The 20,209-nt window shown below is 35.7% G+C and overlaps 1 protein-coding gene across 1 annotated transcript in view; it reads left to right on the top strand.

The window, feature by feature from the left end:
- Positions 1 to 20,136, top strand: part of LOC126260706 (pyrimidine-specific ribonucleoside hydrolase RihA-like) — a 100,483-nt gene extending 80,347 nt beyond the window's left edge. Inside the window, exon 6 of the mRNA XM_049958042.1 lies at positions 19,055 to 20,136. Coding sequence (XP_049813999.1) covers positions 19,055 to 19,372 — 318 coding nt within the window. The 3' untranslated portion in view covers positions 19,373 to 20,136. The remainder of the gene's footprint in view (positions 1 to 19,054) is intronic.
- The last annotated feature ends 73 nt before the right edge of the window (positions 20,137 to 20,209 follow it).

Below are 20,209 nucleotides of genomic sequence, written 5' to 3'. Positions count from 1 at the left end.
TTGTTAGCCCAAAAGAAGTGAAAGCATTTGTTGACAAATAAACCAAGGATTGAAGTGAAAGCATTTATTGACAAAATAAGCTGAGGATTGGAAACTGGTCTCAACTGTGATACACGCCATTCATACACACAAGCAAACACACCTCATGCACACACGACCGCCAACTATAGCATCTGGGCCCAAGATGCTGGAGTTGATGGTCATGTGTGTGTGAGGTGTACTTCTTGCTTGTAGTGTGTGTGTGCTTGCTTGTTGTGTGCATGTGTGTGTGTGTGTGTGTGTGTGTGTGTGTGTGTGTGTGTGTCTTTTACTGATGAGGGCTGTGACTGAAAGCTATATGCGAGGGTCTTTTAATTGTGTCTGTCTATAACTTGACATGTCTTCTTTATGGTAAGTGTCAATCTGTCTTTTCCTACATTGTTGATATTCCTATCTGGAGTTTCTATTGTAAGGATAGGTTAGCCATCAATGGCAGTGGTGTATTTATTGCAGTGAATGATTCGATACTATCTAGTGAGGTTATCACATATTCCGAATGTGAATTAATACGTGTGAAGTTAGCATCAAAGGTCAGTCAAAAATGGTAATCAAATGCTTTTATACACCACCTGGGTCAGGAGCTATAGTGGTAGAGTCTTTAAGAGAGAACTTGCAGAATATTGTTAATAACTTTCTTTAACTTTCCTCCCCATGAAGTTGAAGTTAAATTAATAGTATCTAGTTACTTGAATGGAAATTTCCCTAATATTTTAACACAAGTATCTCCCACACTCCCAGGCATAAATTTAGTTACTACTTTGAATTCTTAAGTCAATAAAACAAAATGATTAGACAGTTACAGTTCATGATCACACTCTGTCTGCCTCTCGATGTTGAAGTCAGCACATGGAATAAAATCTCTGTGGCTCTGTACAATTCTGGCAGATGTTGGCTCTGAAAATTCTTAAAATGGTCAGATGCACAATCGTACGTCTTGGGGAAGCTGTATTGGATGCTATGACATACTCACTCTGCAGCATGGGAATCAGTGTCCAAATTTTGTATTAATTTCAATAAAAGTCCAAGATTTAATCTCTCAGAATAGAGCATAAATGACTGTGGTGCAGGCTCTACTGATTTACCAGGATACAAAGTTCCCTACAAGTTATGATACACCAAATAATGTTCTGAGCCACAGACAAGGGAGAACTTAAAATAACCAAAGAATTAAACATTCCTTTTCCACTCATGACATTATATTTTTCCATAAATGATTTTTGTAGCTACATTTCAGCATACACCATCCTCTTGTATGAAATGAAATGTTATCATAATTAATCGAATTACATTCAGTATTCAAAGTGGCAGCTTACAACAATGCCACTCATTACAGTTCTGCTGTGATCCTACTCTCTGCAATTCTAAAACAGAAGTAAGACACTCCACTGTACCTGTAATGTTTCACATTATATCCACAGAGTTTTATAACATGACTCAATCTGTCACTCACAGTTGTAATAAGTCTTTGAGCCATATAAATCACTTGCTCGGTTACGAAAACATTGACAAAAAAGGTGATACTACATTTATTGATCATGCTTTTGTAATAGAGGGATCACTTCTTCTTGCCAGGTATAGATTGGGAGAGTCATGCTATCAGAACTGGCACCAGAGACGGGGACTCACCTGACTTTATTCTGAATTGTTTGTCTGGAAATTACTTTGAGCAGACAGAGAACCAACTCATGAAGGTAATGTCTTAGACCTCATAGCAACAAACATACTTGAACTTCTCAAATCTATTAATGTAGAGGAGGATAATAGTGATCATAAGGTTGTGATAGCATCTATGACTGAATGTCAAGAAAACTAGGAAAATATTTTTGCTTAGCAAAAGTGACAGGATACAAATTGCAGAGTATGAGGGCAGACAACATCACATATTCAGTGCTAGGGATGACGATGCGGAGCACAAATGGAAAAATTAAAAAGCACTGTTCAATGTGCCTTACACAAGTTTGTTTCTAGTAAGGTCTTGAGGGATGGGAAGGAGCCACCATGGTTTAATAGCCATGTTAGAAAACTGCTATGTGAATGAAGAGAGCTACATCACAGATTCAAGAGAAGTCAAAACCTAGCTGACAAACAAAAGCTGAACAATGTTAAACTGAGTTTAAGGAGAGAAGTGTTCAATGACTTTGAAAGTAAAATTTTGACAACTGAGAGGTTTTGATCTTATGTAAAATCAGTAAGCAGTTCTAAATCACCTATTCTGCCATTCTGTGACCATAATGGCACCAAAACAGAAAATGACAAAGAGAAGGCTGAAATACTGAATTTAGTCTTTCAAAACTTTTTCACTGTGGAAGAACATAACACGGTCCCTCCTCATACAAATTTTGAAGTGGTTGGTATTGAGGTAAGTGATCACAGGATATTTTACAAATATTATGTAAAAGAACTTGCTCCCCTTCCACCAGCAGTTTACCACAGGTTGCTAGAGCAACACAGGGGTTGTAAGACAGATGTACGTAATTACAGGTCTATATCGATGTCAGTCTGTTGAAGAATGAAGTGACATGTTTTACACTCATGTATTATGACATTTTTAGAGAATGGAAATCTTTTCTATAAAATCAACTTAGATTCTGGTAAACTATCCTTACAATAGAAACTCCAGATAGGAATATCAACAATGTAGGAAAAGACAGATTGACACTTACCATTAAGAAGACATGTCAAGTTGTAGACAGACACAATTAAAAGACACTCACATATAGCATTCAGTCACAGCCTTCATCAGTAAAAGACACACACACACACACACACACACACACATACATGCACACAACAAGCAAGCACACACACACACGCACACACACACACACACACACACATGACCACCAACTCTAGCATCTTGGGCCCAGATGCTGGAGTTACCGGTTGTGTGTGCGTGAGGTGTGCTTGCTTGTGTGTATGAATGGTGTGTATCACAGTTGAGACCAGTGTCCAATCCTCAGTTTATTTTGTCAACAAATGCTTTCACTTCAATCCTTGGTTTATTTGTCAGAGATCTTGCAATACTCAGCTTGCTCTGTTACTTCATGAGATCCACAGTACTTTCAGCAGCAGTGTTCATGCTGATGCAGTGTTCCTCAAATTCAGGAAGGCATCTGACATTGTCTTGTAATGCTGTTTATTGAAAAAAAATTATAAGTTTACTGACTATCGGGCCACATTGGCAACCTGATTCAAGACTTCCTTGCTCTTAATGAAACAAAATCAATGTAGATACAGATAATTTTGGGGTACCCAAAGGAAGTGTGATAGGACTGTTACTGTTTACAGTACATATAAATGATCTAGCGGAATATGTCAGAAGCTCTTTAAAGCTGTTCATAGATGATGTGGTTGTCTATTGTCTATAAGTAGGTAGCAATGCCAGAAGATAGTAACAATTTGCAGAATAACCTACAGAAGACTTATGAATGGTGCAGGGACTGGCAATTGATCATGAACATAAATAAATATAACATATTTTGCACACATAGGAAAAGAAATACACTACTGTACTACACTACTGATAAGAAATTGCTGAAAACAGTGACAACTGTAAAATATCTAGGGCTCTCTATCCGGACTAAACTTAAGTGTAATGACCACATAAAACAAATAGTAGGAAAAGCAAATGTAAGACAGAGATTCATAACATGATTCTTAAGGAAATGTAACTCAGAAGAGGTTTATAAGGCGTTCGTTCAAATGATTCTTATGTATTGCTCATCAATCTGGGACCCTTATCAAGTAGGACTGATAAAGGAGATACAGATGATCCAACTAAGATTGGTGTGTTTAAACATGGAATAATAAAGTTTGTGCAAGAGTGTTATAGAGATGCTCAACAAACTACAGTGGCAAGATGCTACAAGGGAAGCATTGTGCGTTACGAAGAGGGTTACTACTGAAATTTTGAGAGAGTACTTTCTGGGAAGGGTAGGACACCATATTACTTCCTCCCACATATGTCTCACAAAATGACCACCACAATAAAATTTGAGAAATTAGAGCTAATACAGAGGCTTATGGACAATCACTTTTCACATGTGCCATTCACAAATGGAACAGGAATTCGGGGAGGGGGGGGGGGGGGGTCAGTTAGCTACCAGGAGTACCCTTTGCCACACACCGTCAGGTGACTTGTGGAGTATTGATGTACATGTAGACATAGGTATATGTGGATGTCATCTCGGGAAATAGTGTTCCACTCCACATCCACATTTCATGACAGTTAGCTGCTAATAATGCAGATTGGACTAGGTATGGATCAATCAAATAACACACATGCTCAGTGAGGGACAGTCTATGTGATAATATTCATAGGACAGAGCATTTGCTAGTGTGTAAAATGAGTGTACAGGCACTGTCTAGCTGGAGAGTACACCTACTTGAAATTATGGGAATATGAACAATAATGGATTGGATGATGTTCTGGTTGTTCTCTAAATTGTTCAGAGTTCCCTCAACAAACATCAGAAGAGTAGGAAAACAAAATAGACAGGGGAAGGTCATGCTGTCCTTGTCAGTCAGAGGATGTAAGACAGAGCTCCAAAAATTTGCCTTCTCCCTACTGCCCTCAGATAAAGATCGTAATGGACGTGATCCTTCAGTTTCTCCCATCATAATAGGTGACAAAAATATTCACGAGTGTTTGGCTGGATCTTGGTGTCCAATGGGCATAACATTTTGGGAAATGATTAGGCTGTCATTAACAGCTGTGCTGATGAAATCATCAGCACACCTGATGATCCTAACTTGTTTGTTTGCCAAGATTATGTGGTTGCTGGACATATAAATCTGGCTGTAAAATCTCGGAATTATTTGTACATTGATTGTAAAGCAACTGTTACATTTATCCACTGGATTTACACTGTTGGACATTGATCTTCTGCATAAGCATTGATGTTGCTTTCATATGTTTTGTAATGTCATCTACCTGGCTGTCATTAGGTCATTATCTTCTTTTCTTCAGCAGAGAACTACTTTGTTTTATCTATCATTCATTCACCTGGATATGTGTTAAACCTATCCCCATTTCATTTTCATTACAGTCGTAATTGCTTCTTTTAGTCCAGTTTGTTCCTCAATATATTTGTTTGTTTTTCTGCCTCTCCAGTAATTTTCAATATTCATCTCTCATTGACTTGTACTGAGTGAGGTGCCACAGTGGGTATTTGTATTTGGGGGGACAGCAGTTCAAATCACTATCCAGATTTAGGTTTTCTGTAGTTTCTTTAAATCACGTAATGGAAATGCTGAAAATTTCCTAAATTTGTTTGTGTACATTGTCTCTAATGAATTTATTAGCCACAGGATATTAAGCCCCGAGCATACTTTGCACACTGAACAAACCTCATTTTCTGAATGGCTTTTGCAATAAAGGTCTGTGTCTCACTGTCTTAGCTAAAACTGGAAAGATACACAGGCTGTGAATCTTCTTTTTCCATACACATCAAAAGCTGCTTTGAAACTTGTGTTTTGTATAGCAGCCCATTTTTAATCTTCTGACTATTTCTTTTGTTGCCCATATAGGTGTTCTCTTCAACTGCTCTAAACAAAGAACCCCATTAACGGAACCTATGACTTCATTGTTAACTGATCAGTTTTGTTTGCATATCATTTCACTCTTATAAAAACTGAATTTTCAGTTCTACTTTCAAGCTGGTTCTATTAAGTTAGTCCTTTTTTTAGTTAAGGAAATTTATATGCACTAGAAACAAAAGTACAATGTCATCAGAAGAACCAAGGTGGTTCTGGGATATTTTATTATCACATATTACTTCATGTCTCTCCAAGTTTGGGGATCTGAGAGTGTCCTGAAGGCTGTTCAGAACAGTTTTGGTGATATGGAACCTGAATGCTTGACTCCTAGTTGAATTTCAAAAGTTCCATGATTTTGATCACTATAATGTAAGATGTAGCACTGTTATATACATTTTTCAGTACATCATATAGTTGAAATGTTGAGCAGCCAATAGACCCATGAACAAAATTGGAAACATGGCTGCAATTTTGGGCAATGTCCTTACTAAGAGCTAACTTAATATCTAAAACAAACACACACACACACACACACACACACACACACACACATATGCACACAACACAACACAACACATTGACCCGGTTGAATAAAATAAAAAAGTGTTGCATCTCAACTATTGATAGAAAATGACTGGGTTTGAACTCTGATAAAAGACTTTGAAGAATAAACAGATCTAATTACTGAGCCCTTGTACCTAAAATTTTTCATAGTCATACATCAAATTTGCATTCTGCTTTGTTGTCATTTTCATATTCCAGGGATGATATTGCACGATAAATTGTAATTACGTGGAGTAAGTCATTTTACATTCACATCATGAACTAATTTATAAATATGGCTTTATGCTAAATGTTTATAAGTTTTTTAACTTTATTATAGTTTACTTTTATTTTTTAATTTGCAGATGTGAGTTTTTAATTCCTACCCGCCACCTTTTACACATTACAATAACAAAAATTCTTCTACAGAATAGGAGTTGTCAAGGAGAAACTTTTTCACTTTGTTTTCAAATTTTACTTTGGTGTATGTCAGACAATTTTATCATTGGGTAAATGTCCAAAAATTTTTATTGCAGCATTTTGCACCCTGTTTTGTATTAAAGACATCCTTAAATAGAGTAATAAATGTCCTTTCTCCCTTCTGGTATTGTAGTTATGTACATCATTGTGCCTTTGGAACTGTAGTGGATTATGTACAACAAATTTCCATAAGGAAATGTGTTGCGAAGCAATAGTCAGAATGCTCAATTCCTTAAACAAATGTCTACAAGATGATCACGGGTGAGCATCATATATTATTCTTACAGCATGCTTTTGAGCAATAAAGACTTTTTCTCTTAAAATGAGTTACCCCAGAACATTATTCCATATGACATTATTGAATGAAAATATGCAAAATACATCAACTTACTGATTTGTCTTTCACCATGACTTGCAATGTTTCTAAGTGCAAATGTGGGTGAAATAAGTTGTTTTACGTGCTCCAACATGTGCTTTCTCCAGTTTAAATTCTCATCAATATGGACACCTAAGAATTTTTAAGTTTACTCCCTATTTATTATTTCCTCACCATGTGCTACACTTATCATTGGTGTAGTACTCCTAGATGTGCAGAACTGAATAAGCTGTGTCTTTTTAAAATTGAGTGTGAGACCATTCACAGAAAACCAGTCAGTGACACTTTTAAGAACATTGTTTACCAGTTCTTTGGTTTCTGTATGTACTCTTAGATGTGCAAAACTGAATATGCTGTGTCTTTTTAAAATTGAGGGTGAGACCATTCACAGAAAACCTGTCAGTGACACTTCTAAGAACATTGTTTACCAGTTCTTCTGTTTCTGAATGTATGCTTTGATTAATTACAATATTTGTGTCATCTGCAAAAAGAAGTAATTATGCTTGTTGCATATTAGATGGAAGATCATTTACATATATGAGGAACAATATTGGACCTAAGACTGAGCGTTGAGAAGCCCATATGTGATTTCTCCCCAGTCAGAATTACAATTTGAGAATATATTGATTGAATTACAAAGTATAACTTTCTGCATTCTTTTGGTTAGATATGACATTATCCATTGCTTGGTTATAACACCAATCCCATAAAACTTTGATTTATCTATGATAGTACTGTGATTCGCACAGGCAAATGCCTGAAATAGATTGCGGATAATACCAGCCAGCACTATTGTATCATTTAATGGTTGTAAAATGTGGAGAGTGAACATCAAAATAGCATTCTCAGTAGAGTCACTCTTCTGAAACACAATTGTGATTCGCTAAGGATATTATTGTTGCCATGGTGAGACACTATTCCAAAATATATCACCTTCTTGAAAATTTTGGAAAATGGTGTCAGCATTGAAACAGGTCAGTAGCTGTTGACATCTCTCTTATCACCTTTCTTAAAGAGTGTTTAACAACGGTATATTTCAGTCTCTCTGGAAAAATGCCTTGAGTTAGTGATGCATTAAGTATTTCATATACAACCCGGCTTATTATATGGGAACAAATTTTTAGTACTCTATTGGAAACACCACCAAAACAAAATGAGCTTTCATTTTTGACAGAGTGTATAGTTCTCTTGTTTTCAGAAGGAGATGTCGGTGATACATTCATATGATTGAATTTTATGAAAGTTACTTTTTCCACATACTGCTCTGATTTTTCTCTTGACCTGTTTTCCCTATGCTTTCTTCTATGTTTAAAAAATGACTATTAAATATATTTGCTACGTATGACTCATCATAAACAGCCCTTCCATTCAGTTCAATACCATTGTTATCCTGTTCTGTGGCTGCTTATACCATCTCTTGTTTCACTCCATTACATATAGTCTTAAGTCTGTTGTCAGAATAACTGACTTCAGACAGTATGTGCATTTATTTGATTTTTTAAAATAACCTTTCTTAGTAAATTTGAGAAGTTTTTGTAATGTGCAACTACTGCACGATCTCTATTTGTTCTTGCCAACAGATGCATTCCCTTTTCCTTTCAAAAGGTACTTTAATCCCTCTAGTGAGCTATGGTTTTTCACATGGCTGTTTAATTTCCATTCTGATTGGCATATATGGAAAGCTATTTTTAACTAATGATATGAATTTATCATGGACAGATTAAATTTTATGTTAGCATTGGTTCATTACAATTTCATTCCAGATCATCCCTTGTAAACTATACCTCAAAACATTTGTCCTGGAGCCATATTTGTCCTAGAGCCATCAACTATTCTCATTTCCACTGAGGAGTATCCATACTGTAAAGTAATAGTTCTTTATCCCAACTAACTGTGCATCGTGATCAGAGAACATTTGTTACTTGGTAAACAGTTACAGTAAAACTTCATTTATACGTTTTTCAAAGGACTACAGAAAAAAAACGTATAAGTGTGAAAAATGTATATATGAAATATAGCACTATACTATCAAATTAATTTGTAAACACAAATGAAAAATTCAGTAAATAAAAAGTTACATTCTACAACATGTTATATAGGCTTACTAGGAACCATACATAACAAACATATAAAGAAAAATGTAAACCTCTACACAGAAGAAAATGCCATTTCATAAAAAAGTCCATAATTTTTGCTTGTTTTTTCTTTGATGAGGCAATAGCGTGCACTGTACCCTCAAAACGTGATAACTCTGTCATTATTTTGTCAGAAAAATTGTGGCGCATCACAAATTGTTTGATTATTTCTAACACATTTACTGCCTCGTTAAATGCTGAGGCTCTTCTGTAACTCCCCTCACAGTCAGTTTCTTGCTATGGGAGCTGCAAGTTGAGGATGTTAAGTCACATGAAAATCCCTTTGGGAATGGACGAGAGTACATTGCAATATCTGCTCAAGAAAGCAGCTCCTCATATTATGAAGCTGAACACTCTCCTCGGAAATGCTACACCTGCGAAAGACAGACTTACCATAATACTGTGACTTCTAGCTACTCTAGTTAAAAGTACTGGTGAGCTTGCTGCAGTGCACATTGATGAAAATAATACCAGAATCGTTTGAAGCTATTTATAACACACTGAAGGAGGAATATGTGAAGGCAAATAAATTTAATACGTACTGCAGTCAAGAAAATTTTTTATTTCTTCAGTAGTTGTAGATTTTCTCCTTTATAACCTCAGGGGATATCCTGGCCACACTTCACAGCTAATAGCATCTGCAATTTTTATTATAGCTCTCACTTTTTATTCTGTTTTAGTATTCGGTATGTCGTAAGCTAGAGAGTGCTTCATCTGCCTCAAATATTTCTATCAATTTGTTATAAATTTCATTTTATATGCGATGCACCATGTAAATTTGGGAGTCATATTGATAAACATTGCGGGTCAGACAGCTGCAGCGATGCTAGTGCTCCAAGCAATTGATTTCTCCATGCAGTAAACAAGAAGAACACTTCCTTTCATCAGATCTAAGGCGAGGTGCTGGATCTGATCAAAGAAAATTTGACCAATGCCTAACTTTGACAAAGTTCCTTATTACACTATCAAATTTTATTATAGTCTAATATCAGCCTTATCAAACCACTATCGGCAACTGACTCTGAAACACTGCATCATAACTTGTGCACACTGTGGATATTTTGCTGGGGGAAAAAACCACACATATAAATGAAGTTTTACTGTATTTTCTTGGTCTGACCTTCACCAAGGAACACATTATCAATTGGAATCCTAATTTCTTTATCCAACTGTGTTGGAATGTTAATTACTGAGATCAAAGTATAGGAACCAGATAAGATTTCCAGGTCATTTTCCCTATCAGAATCCTTTGGAAAATCTACATTGAAGTGTCATAGGTCATTAACTGCTTGCTGCTTTCTGTTTCCTGACAGCTAGCACAGTAAGGAATCCAGACTCCTCAAAAACAGTTCAAAAGTTCACAGTGGGGTTTATATACAGTATATACAGGATGTACTAGTCAAAGATGTGAAAAAAAGGCACCTTGGAGCATGATGTTTGCCCATAATGTTGTAATCTGTGAACCCATCCAGGAGGCACAGACCAGCTTGAACAGTGGAGGAAAGATCTAGAGGAAAGGGAAATGAGAATTAGCAGGGTAAAAACAGAGTATATGTGTACAAAGGATGCCAAAGATCTATATATTAACCTGCAAGGAGAACAACTGATGCTGGTCAAGAAATTTAAATACCTAGGCTCTTACATGCAAATTGATGGAGGACTGGAGGCCGAAATACAGAACAGGATAAATAGTGGATGGATGAACTGGAGGAAAATGAGTGGAGTACTGTGTGATAGAAGGTTAGCTGCAGAATGAAAGGAAAGCTTTACAAGTCTGTGGTGGGGGCTGTGATGCTGTATAGTGCAGAAACTTGGCCAATTACAAAATCCCAAGAGGAAAAGATGGAAGTGGCAGAAATGAGAATATTAATGTGGATGAGTGGGGTGACATGAAAAGATATACTAAGGAATGACTACATCAGGGGAACAGTGAAAGTAGGGCCATAGGGAAGTTGATCCAAGAAAATAGGCTAAGATGATATGGACATGAACAGAGAAGAGGGGAGTACTACATGGGGAGAAGAGTTGAAGACCTAGAAACTGAAGGATCAAGAAGAAGAGGAAAACTGAAACTGAGATGGAAAGACAAGGTAGCAGGGGACCTATGGGAGAAAGGATGGCTCAGAGAAGAAGCACAGGATAGGCATTAATGGAAGAGAAGGATCCAGCAAAGCAACACTGACCCCACATGACGTGGGAAAAGGCTGAGATGGTGAAGAAGTTTATATACAGTGAAAATCGAACCATTTTTCAGTATTAATTCTCAAGTACACACTTATATGTGCTGATCACTACAAAATCTACTCGTCTCAATATTTTTAAACTTCTGTTCCATCTTAATGTATGTACCAACACCTCCTTTTTCTCGTATTAGTTCTGCATGAGTAAGCTGCTACAGTGTAATAATTTATATGTAATTTATTTAACCCTGTGGTTATATGGTGCTATGTTTCCAGAGCTGTCTAAATTTTCCAAACAGACAAGAAGCTCTTCTACCTTATTACCCAATCCTCTAATATTTTGACGAAATAAGCTAACTTTATTTTTCTGTGCATGCTTAAGCATTTTGTGGGGCTCTTCTATTATTCTGAATTCTTTCAAAACAGGGTGCCTGAATCCTGATTCTAACCTAAAAAAGATGCATCTCTGACACCAGTAACCACAGAGATCTTGCTTGGTGTGATGGTGCCCCCTGTATATTATCTGCAATAAGCTCAGTCAACCTACCTTTCCCTCTCTTATTCATGTGTAGGCCACGTCTACAATAACCTCATCTCCCAACTGTAGCAACAGGCACTGCACTCAAATGAGATATCATTTCAGTCAGCAGTAGCCTACTGAACTGTGTTCACCCAGGGCTCATCACGGCACTGCAGGAACTTCACAAAACTCACATTTGTGCATGTAGTTGCTACTCCAGTTTCTTCGAGGTCATCCCAATGAGCTCTAGAAACAATGAGACTGGTACCCCAAAGTAACTTAATCTTATGTTAATGAACTATGGATCAAAATAAAACACAAACTATTGATTCAATAATTCGTTCTTCATGCTACCCCAAAACATCATTCTCATTAAATACACAAAGACCACCAAAAAACAGTATAAAAATAAACTGTCAAGTTCTACAGTGTATTTTCATCCTAAAGGGAAATTCTGTAAATGCTGTAACAGTCACTGACTGAAAATATTTGTTTATTCAATTATCTATTTCGATCATTTTTTTTTATCTTCAGACTGATCTATCTTCAGACTGATCACGCAGAAAAATGTACACAATGGTAGGCTATCAACTGCAATAAGCAGTACCATAATGCACTTAGACTAAAAAGTTAGTAAAGTGAAGTTAACAGAAAAACTGATCAAAATGTATAGCCATATGTGGCATTGTCACAGAGTAAATTCATGATAAAATACATGGGTCATCGCTTGCATACTGTGCTTACAACATCAGTGCAAACAGCTGAGGGGGCATGGCAGCTACATATCATTGGCTGAATGCAGTTTACAATGGTGTAATACAAATTCAGAAATGCAATCTTAGACTATGTCTGCACACAACTTAATTGAATACCTTAAAATTCAATTAAAAGGGCTTTATAGTCATGAGTCAAAAGGGAAATATCAGTTTAAATTCTTAAGGGGAACTGCAAATAAATGTATGTGCCATACACATTACAATAAAGTTAACTGACAGCAATTGTCAAACGATAAAGAAAAACTGTGGGCACAGTGGGCATACCTAAAACAGAACTGAGGAACTGCTGGCAGCACAGGGCGAAGACATAATTAAAATGGACAGAATGAGAAATAAAATTAATAAAAGTGCCAAGACTAAATAAAAGTATGAGAAAAACCTATAGTTAAAATCATAAAAAGTTAAATTCTAGGATTTAATAAAAGATAGTTGATTTTTCATCAAGCCATTCATTCCAGCCACTAATTAAGAAACTAATTATTATGTTACTTTTGCACCATTGAAATACATTGCTCTTTAAAATTGGATCATGAAAATTAAAACCTTAATTTAAAAAACCTAAAATAATTATAATATAAAAGAACTAATGAACTAAAATGTAATAAAGAGGATAGGTGGTATATTATATGCAGTATTTAAGGAAATATATGTTTCCCGCCTGTATATTTTATCTCCAAAATAGTAAATTTATGAATATATCAATTTAAATACTTAAATGAAACAAAATAGTCATAACAAATCATATTTTTTCGAAAGGAACTAGACATCTTAAAAATAATTAACATTTCTTTTCTACAATTAATTCTATAACAATTATGAAACCTCAACTATGAATTAATTGTAAACCAACCTACAATGATATTAGCAAAATAAATACAAAAACTTTGATTTGACACAAAAGATACACTGAATAAAATTTGTTTTATTGAAATTAAATCATTTATAGTATATTATAATCCACAAGCACTAAAGCTATAGTCAAAAATTCAGTTATAGAAAGGAGAGGCTACTATGACACAAATTCATTAACATCATTTTTCTATATAAAAAATAAGTACTCAAGATATCCTAATTTCCACAGAACAGTTTTCAGTGCAAGTGAAATATTACACTCACGTGTCATGCTGCAGCACCAGTACAATGTGGTCAGCTGAGATGGTGCACCATGTGACTGAGTGCATTTTTTTTATTAATTAGCTCTGAAGGAGGAGATTGTCTTAGAGCTTAGCTATGTTTACAGTGTCACTGTCTCAAATTTAAGATAAACTGAACTTTTATTTCTTCAGTACCTATATTCCACTCAGGACTTATCATTACCATATTTCTTCAGCACACAAATATAGAATAAATGCCTCATTTCAAGAGGGCACTTAGTACATATTTAGTTGAAACTGAGCCAAAAGGTTAGTAACCATCTCGTACATTATGGAATAGACAAAAGCTTTATAGTTTTCTAAACGAAGTTTTACTGTAACTGTTTACCAAGTAACAAATGTTCTCTGATCACGATGCACAGTTAGTTGGGATAAACAACTAGTTCTTTACAGTATGGATACTCCTCAGTGGAAACAGAATAGTTGATGGCTCTAGGACAAATATGGCTCCAGGACAAATGTTTTGAGGTATAGTTTACAAGGGATGATCTGGAATGAAATTGTAATGAACCAAATGCTAACATAAAATTTGATCTGTCCATGATAAATTCATATCATTAGTTAAAAATAGCTTTCCATATATGCCAATCAGAATGGAAATTAAACAGCCATGTGAAAAACCATAGCTCACTAGAGGGATTAAAGTACCTTTTGAAAGGAAAAGGGAATGCATCTGTTGGCAAGAACAAATAGAGATCGTGCAGTAGTTGCACATTACAAAAACTTCTCAAATTTACTAAGAAAGGTTATTTTAAAAATCAAATAAATGCACATACTGTCTGAAGTCAGTTATTCTGACAACAGACTTAAGACTATATGTAATGGAGTGAAACAAGAGATGGTATAAGCAGCCACAGAACAGGATAACAATGGTATTGAACTGAATGGAAGGGCTGTTTATGATGAGTCATACGTAGCAAATATATTTAATAGTCATTCTTTAAACATAGAAGAAAGCATAGGGAAAACAGGTCAAGAGAAAAATCAGAGCAATATGTGGAAAAAGTAACTTTCATAAAATTCAATCATATGAATGTATCACCAACATCTCCTTCTGAAAACAAGAGAATTATACACTCTGTCAAAAATGAAAACTCGTTTGGTTTTGGTGGTGTTTCCAATAGAGTACTAAAAATTTGTTCCCATATAATAAGCCGGGTTGTATATGAAATACTTAATGCATCACTAACTCAAGGCATTTTTCCAGAGAGACTGAAATATACCGTTGTTAAACACTCTTTAAGAAAGGTGATAAGAGAGATGTCAACAGCTACTGACCTGTTTCAATGCTGACACCATTTTCCAAAATTTTCAAGAAGGTGATATATTTTGGAATAGTGTCTCACCTTGGCAACAATAATATCCTTAGTGAATCACAATTTGTGTTTCAGAAGAGTGACTCTACTGAGAATTCTATTTTGATGTTCACTCTCCACATTTTACAACCATTAAATGATACAATAGTGCTGGCTGGTATTATCCGCAATCTATTTCAGGCATTTGCCTGTGCGAATCACAGTACTATCATAGATAAATCAAAGTTTTATGGGATTGGTGTTATAACCAAGCAATGGATAATGTCATATCTAACCAAAAGAATGCAGAAAGTTGTACTTTGTAATTCAATCAATATATTCTCAAATTGTAATTCTGACTGGGGAGAAATCACATATGGGCTTCTCAACGCTCAGTCTTAGGTCCAATATTGTTCCTCATATATGTAAATGATCTTCCATCTAATATGCAACAAGCATAATTACTTAATTTTGCAGATGACACAAATATTGTAATTAATCAAAGCATACATTCAGAAACAGAAGAACTGGTAAACAATGTTCTTAGAAGTGTCACTGACTGGTTTTCTGTGAATGGTCTCACCCTCAATTTTAAAAAAACACAGCATATTCAGTTTTGCACATCTAAGAGTACATACAGAAACCAAAGAACTGGTAAACAATGTTCTTAAAAGTGTCACTGACTGGTTTTCTGTGAATGGTCTCACACTCAATTTTAAAAAGACACAGCTTATTCAGTTCTGCACATCTAGGAGTACTACACCAATGATAAGTGTGGCACATGGTGAGGAAATAATAAATAGGGAGTAAACTTAAAAATTCTTAGGTGTCCATATCGATGAGAATTTAAACTGGAGAAAGCACATGTTGGAGCACGTAAAACAACTTATTTCACCCACATTTGCACTTAGAAACATTGCAAGTCATGGTGAATGACAAATCAGTAAGTTGATGTATTTTGCATATTTTCATCCAATAATGTCATATGGAATAATGTTCTGGGGTAACTCATTTTAAGAGAAAAAGTCTTTATTGCTCAAAAGCATGCTGTAAGAATAATATATGATGCTCACCCGTGATCATCTTGTAGACATTTGTTTAAGGAATTGAGCATTCTGACTACTGCTTCCCAACACATTTCCTTATGGAAATTTGTTGTACATAATCCACTACAGTGTCAAAGGCACAATGATGTACGTAACTACAATACCAGAAGGGAGAAAGGACATTTATTACTCCATTTAAGGATGTCTTTAATACAAAACAGGGTGCAAAATGCTGCAATAAAAATTTTTGGACATTTACCCAATGATAAAATTGTCTGACATACACCAAAGTAAAATTTGAAAACAAAGTGAAAAAGTTTCTCCTTGACAACTCCTATTCTGTAGAAGAATTTTTGTTATTGTAATGTGTAAAAGGTGGCGGGTAGGAATTAAAAACTCACATCTGCAAATTAAAAAATAAAAATAAACCATAATAAAGTTAAAAAACTTATAAACATTTAGCATAAAGCCATATTTATAAATTAGTTCGTGATGTGAATGTAAAATGACTTACTCCACGTAATTACAATTTATCGTGCAATATCATCCCTGGAATATGAAAATGACAACAAAGCAGAATGCAAATTTGATGTATGACTATGAAAAATTTTAGGTACAAGGGCTCAGTAATTAGATCTGTTTATTCTTCAAAGTCTTTTATCAGAGTTCAAACCCAGTCATTTTCTATCAATAGTTGAGATGCAACACTTTTTTATTTTATTCAACCGGGTCAATGTGTTGTGTTGTGTTGTGTGCATATGTGTGTGTGTGTGTGTGTGTGTGTGTGTGTGTGTTTGTTTTAGATATTAAGTTAGCTCTTAGTAAGGACATTGCCCAAAATTGCAGCCATGTTTCCAATTTTGTTCATGGGTCTATTGGCTGCTCAACATTTCAACTATATGATGTACTGAAAAATGTATATAACAGTGCTACATCTTACATTATAGTGATCAAAATCATGGAACTTTTGAAATTCAACTAGGAGTCAAGCATTCAGGTTCCATATCACCAAAACTGTTCTGAACAGCCTTCAGGACACTCTCAGATCCCCAAACTTGGAGAGACATGAAGTAATATGTGATAATAAAATATCCCAGAACCACCTTGGTTCTTCTGATGACATTGTACTTTTGTTTCTAGTGCATATAAATTTCCTTAACTAAAAAAAGGACTAACTTAATAGAACCAGCTTGAAAGTAGAACTGAAAATTCAGTTTTTATAAGAGTGAAATGATATGCAAACAAAACTGATCAGTTAACAATGAAGTCATAGGTTCCGTTAATGGGGTTCTTTGTTTAGAGCAGTTGAAGAGAACACCTATATGGGCAACAAAAGAAATAGTCAGAAGATTAAAAATGGGCTGCTATACAAAACACAAGTTTCAAAGCAGCTTTTGATGTGTATGGAAAAAGAAGATTCACAGCCTGTGTATCTTTCCAGTTTTAGCTAAGACAGTGAGACACAGACCTTTATTGCAAAAGCCATTCAGAAAATGAGGTTTGTTCAGTGTGCAAAGTATGCTCGGGGCTTAATATCCTGTGGCTAATAAATTCATTAGAGACAATGTACACAAACAAATTTAGGAAATTTTCAGCATTTCCATTACGTGATTTAAAGAAACTACAGAAAACCTAAATCTGGATAGTGATTTGAACTGCTGTCCCCCCAAATACAAATACCCACTGTGGCACCTCACTCAGTACAAGTCAATGAGAGATGAATATTGAAAATTACTGGAGAGGCAGAAAAACAAACAAATATATTGAGGAACAAACTGGACTAAAAGAAGCAATTACGACTGTAATGAAAATGAAATGGGGATAGGTTTAACACATATCCAGGTGAATGAATGATAGATAAAACAAAGTAGTTCTCTGCTGAAGAAAAGAAGATAATGACCTAATGACAGCCAGGTAGATGACATTACAAAACATATGAAAGCAACATCAATGCTTATGCAGAAGATCAATGTCCAACAGTGTAAATCCAGTGGATAAATGTAACAGTTGCTTTACAATCAATGTACAAATAATTCAGAGATTTACAGCCAGATTTATATGTCCAGCAACCACATAATCTTGGCAAACAAACAAGTTAGGATCGTCAGGTGTTAATGACAGCCTAATCATTTCCCAAAATGTTATGCCCATTGGACACCAAGATCCAGCCAAACGCTCGTGAATATTTTTGTCACCTATTATGATGGGAGAAACTGAAGGATCACGGCCATTAAGTTCCACAAAGGGCAAGATACATGCCCTACATACTGTACGCATGTACAAGGTGGACTGTGAGTGTGGAGAAGTATATTCTGGTGAAACTGGCAGCCCAGTAGCGACACGCATCCAGAGCACAAATGCCTCTTTTGTCTTGGGTACTAAGGTACCACAAGAAATTGTTTGTACTTGTCAAGCAGCCAGGCAATCAAATATGGAAGTATTGGATCAGGGGTGCTATTTAAATATTGAAACACCCTATAGGCACAGAGAAAAAAAAGTTCCAAGCACAAATTTTTTTCAGTCATGTAATGATATTATCATTTTTGGGAGTAATGCTTTTCTAAATATTTGTACATACATAAAAACAAGATGATGTGACTTACCGAACAAAAGCGCTGGCAGGTCGATAGACACACAAACAAACACAAACACACACACAAAATTCAAGCTTTCGCAACAAACTGTTGCCTCATCAGGAAAGAGGGGAAGGAGAGGGAAAGACGAAAGGATGTGGGTTTTAAGGGAGAGGGTAAGGAGTCATTCCAATCCCGGGAGCGGAAAGACTTACCTTAGGGGGAAAAAAGGACAGGTATACACTCGCGCACACACACGCATATCCATCCACACATATACAGACACAAGCACGTGGAATGTTTCCCTCTATTATATTGATATTTGTACATACAGTTTTACCAGCATTTACATGTAAGACCAATAGGAATTTACATTGATTTTGAAACTTTGTTTTTCAGGACTGGCGAAAGTATGTACTGGGAGTGGCAAATAGTTTACAGATTTCTTTCCTTAATAAAATAGAACATTACCAACTGGAAGCTAATGAAACATATTGGATATGTGCTGATGCACTTTCTGCTGCAGTTCTTCTTAATCCAAACCTGATCACAAAAGCTAGCTCGTATGGTGTCTCCGTGGAAGTCCAGGGGAGATATGGAAGAGGTGCATTCTTTGTGGATTATGCTGAATCAGAAGAGCTCGCCAAGAATGCCTTAATTGTACAAGAAATTAATGTTCAATCTTACAAGGAGTACCTTCTAACAACTCTAGTTTAAAATAGTCACTACAAATTAAATGAACATAGAGTAAGAAAATGGATGATGGTCACTGTGATGAAATGTGTGAACAACATATTTGTTATATTTTAAAATTATAGTGAAAGTAGCAACCCACCACATCTTCACACACACACAGCACTAAGTATCTAGAGCCATAAAGCTTGTGAACAATAATAGGCAAGTGAATATCATCACTTTTATGAAACTTAAACAATTTAAGCAGTGTACACTAGGAAAGTTCCTTGTAGGCACACATTTTATCTGTTCTACATTTAATAAGCATTTGGAGTGACATCTCATGGCAATGATGGGAGCTGCAAGCTACTGTACCCCCATCTGCCTGATTGCAGTATCAGTGTGGTGCAAGCTATGGCCATATGCCAGCCATCTGACTGCAGTGCTAGTAGAGTACATTCTACCCACTCACAGAGAAGTTCTCTGTGTGTTATTGCAACTTGCCACCCAGCCACCTCCAGTGTCAATCCAGAGTGAGCTTCATTCTCTGCATGATGATCTCCCATATATCCCTTCACACCCCTTGAACATCAACTCTGTACCAAAAATATGTTGTTATCTGATACATCCTTTACCATAAGTCATTTTGGAAGTCAATGGCAGCATATGCTGGCCTGGTTCTACAGTCGGGTGGTTTTATACCCGGATCCCATGCCCACAAACCTTTCTTGTGAATCAGTCTAGTGAAAACTGTATCAATATCCCCACAGACTTTCAGTGATTAACTTGAACACACAGAAAGAAACAACAAGATATCTTAATAATAATAATAATAATAATAATAATAATACATAAGATTCCTCTGCATTTGTCAAGAGA

This window comes from Schistocerca nitens, chromosome 5 (assembly GCF_023898315.1).
Source record: "Schistocerca nitens isolate TAMUIC-IGC-003100 chromosome 5, iqSchNite1.1, whole genome shotgun sequence".
NCBI classification, from domain to species: domain Eukaryota; kingdom Metazoa; phylum Arthropoda; class Insecta; order Orthoptera; family Acrididae; genus Schistocerca; species Schistocerca nitens.
This window is presented reverse-complemented; position numbering and strand designations above follow the sequence as displayed.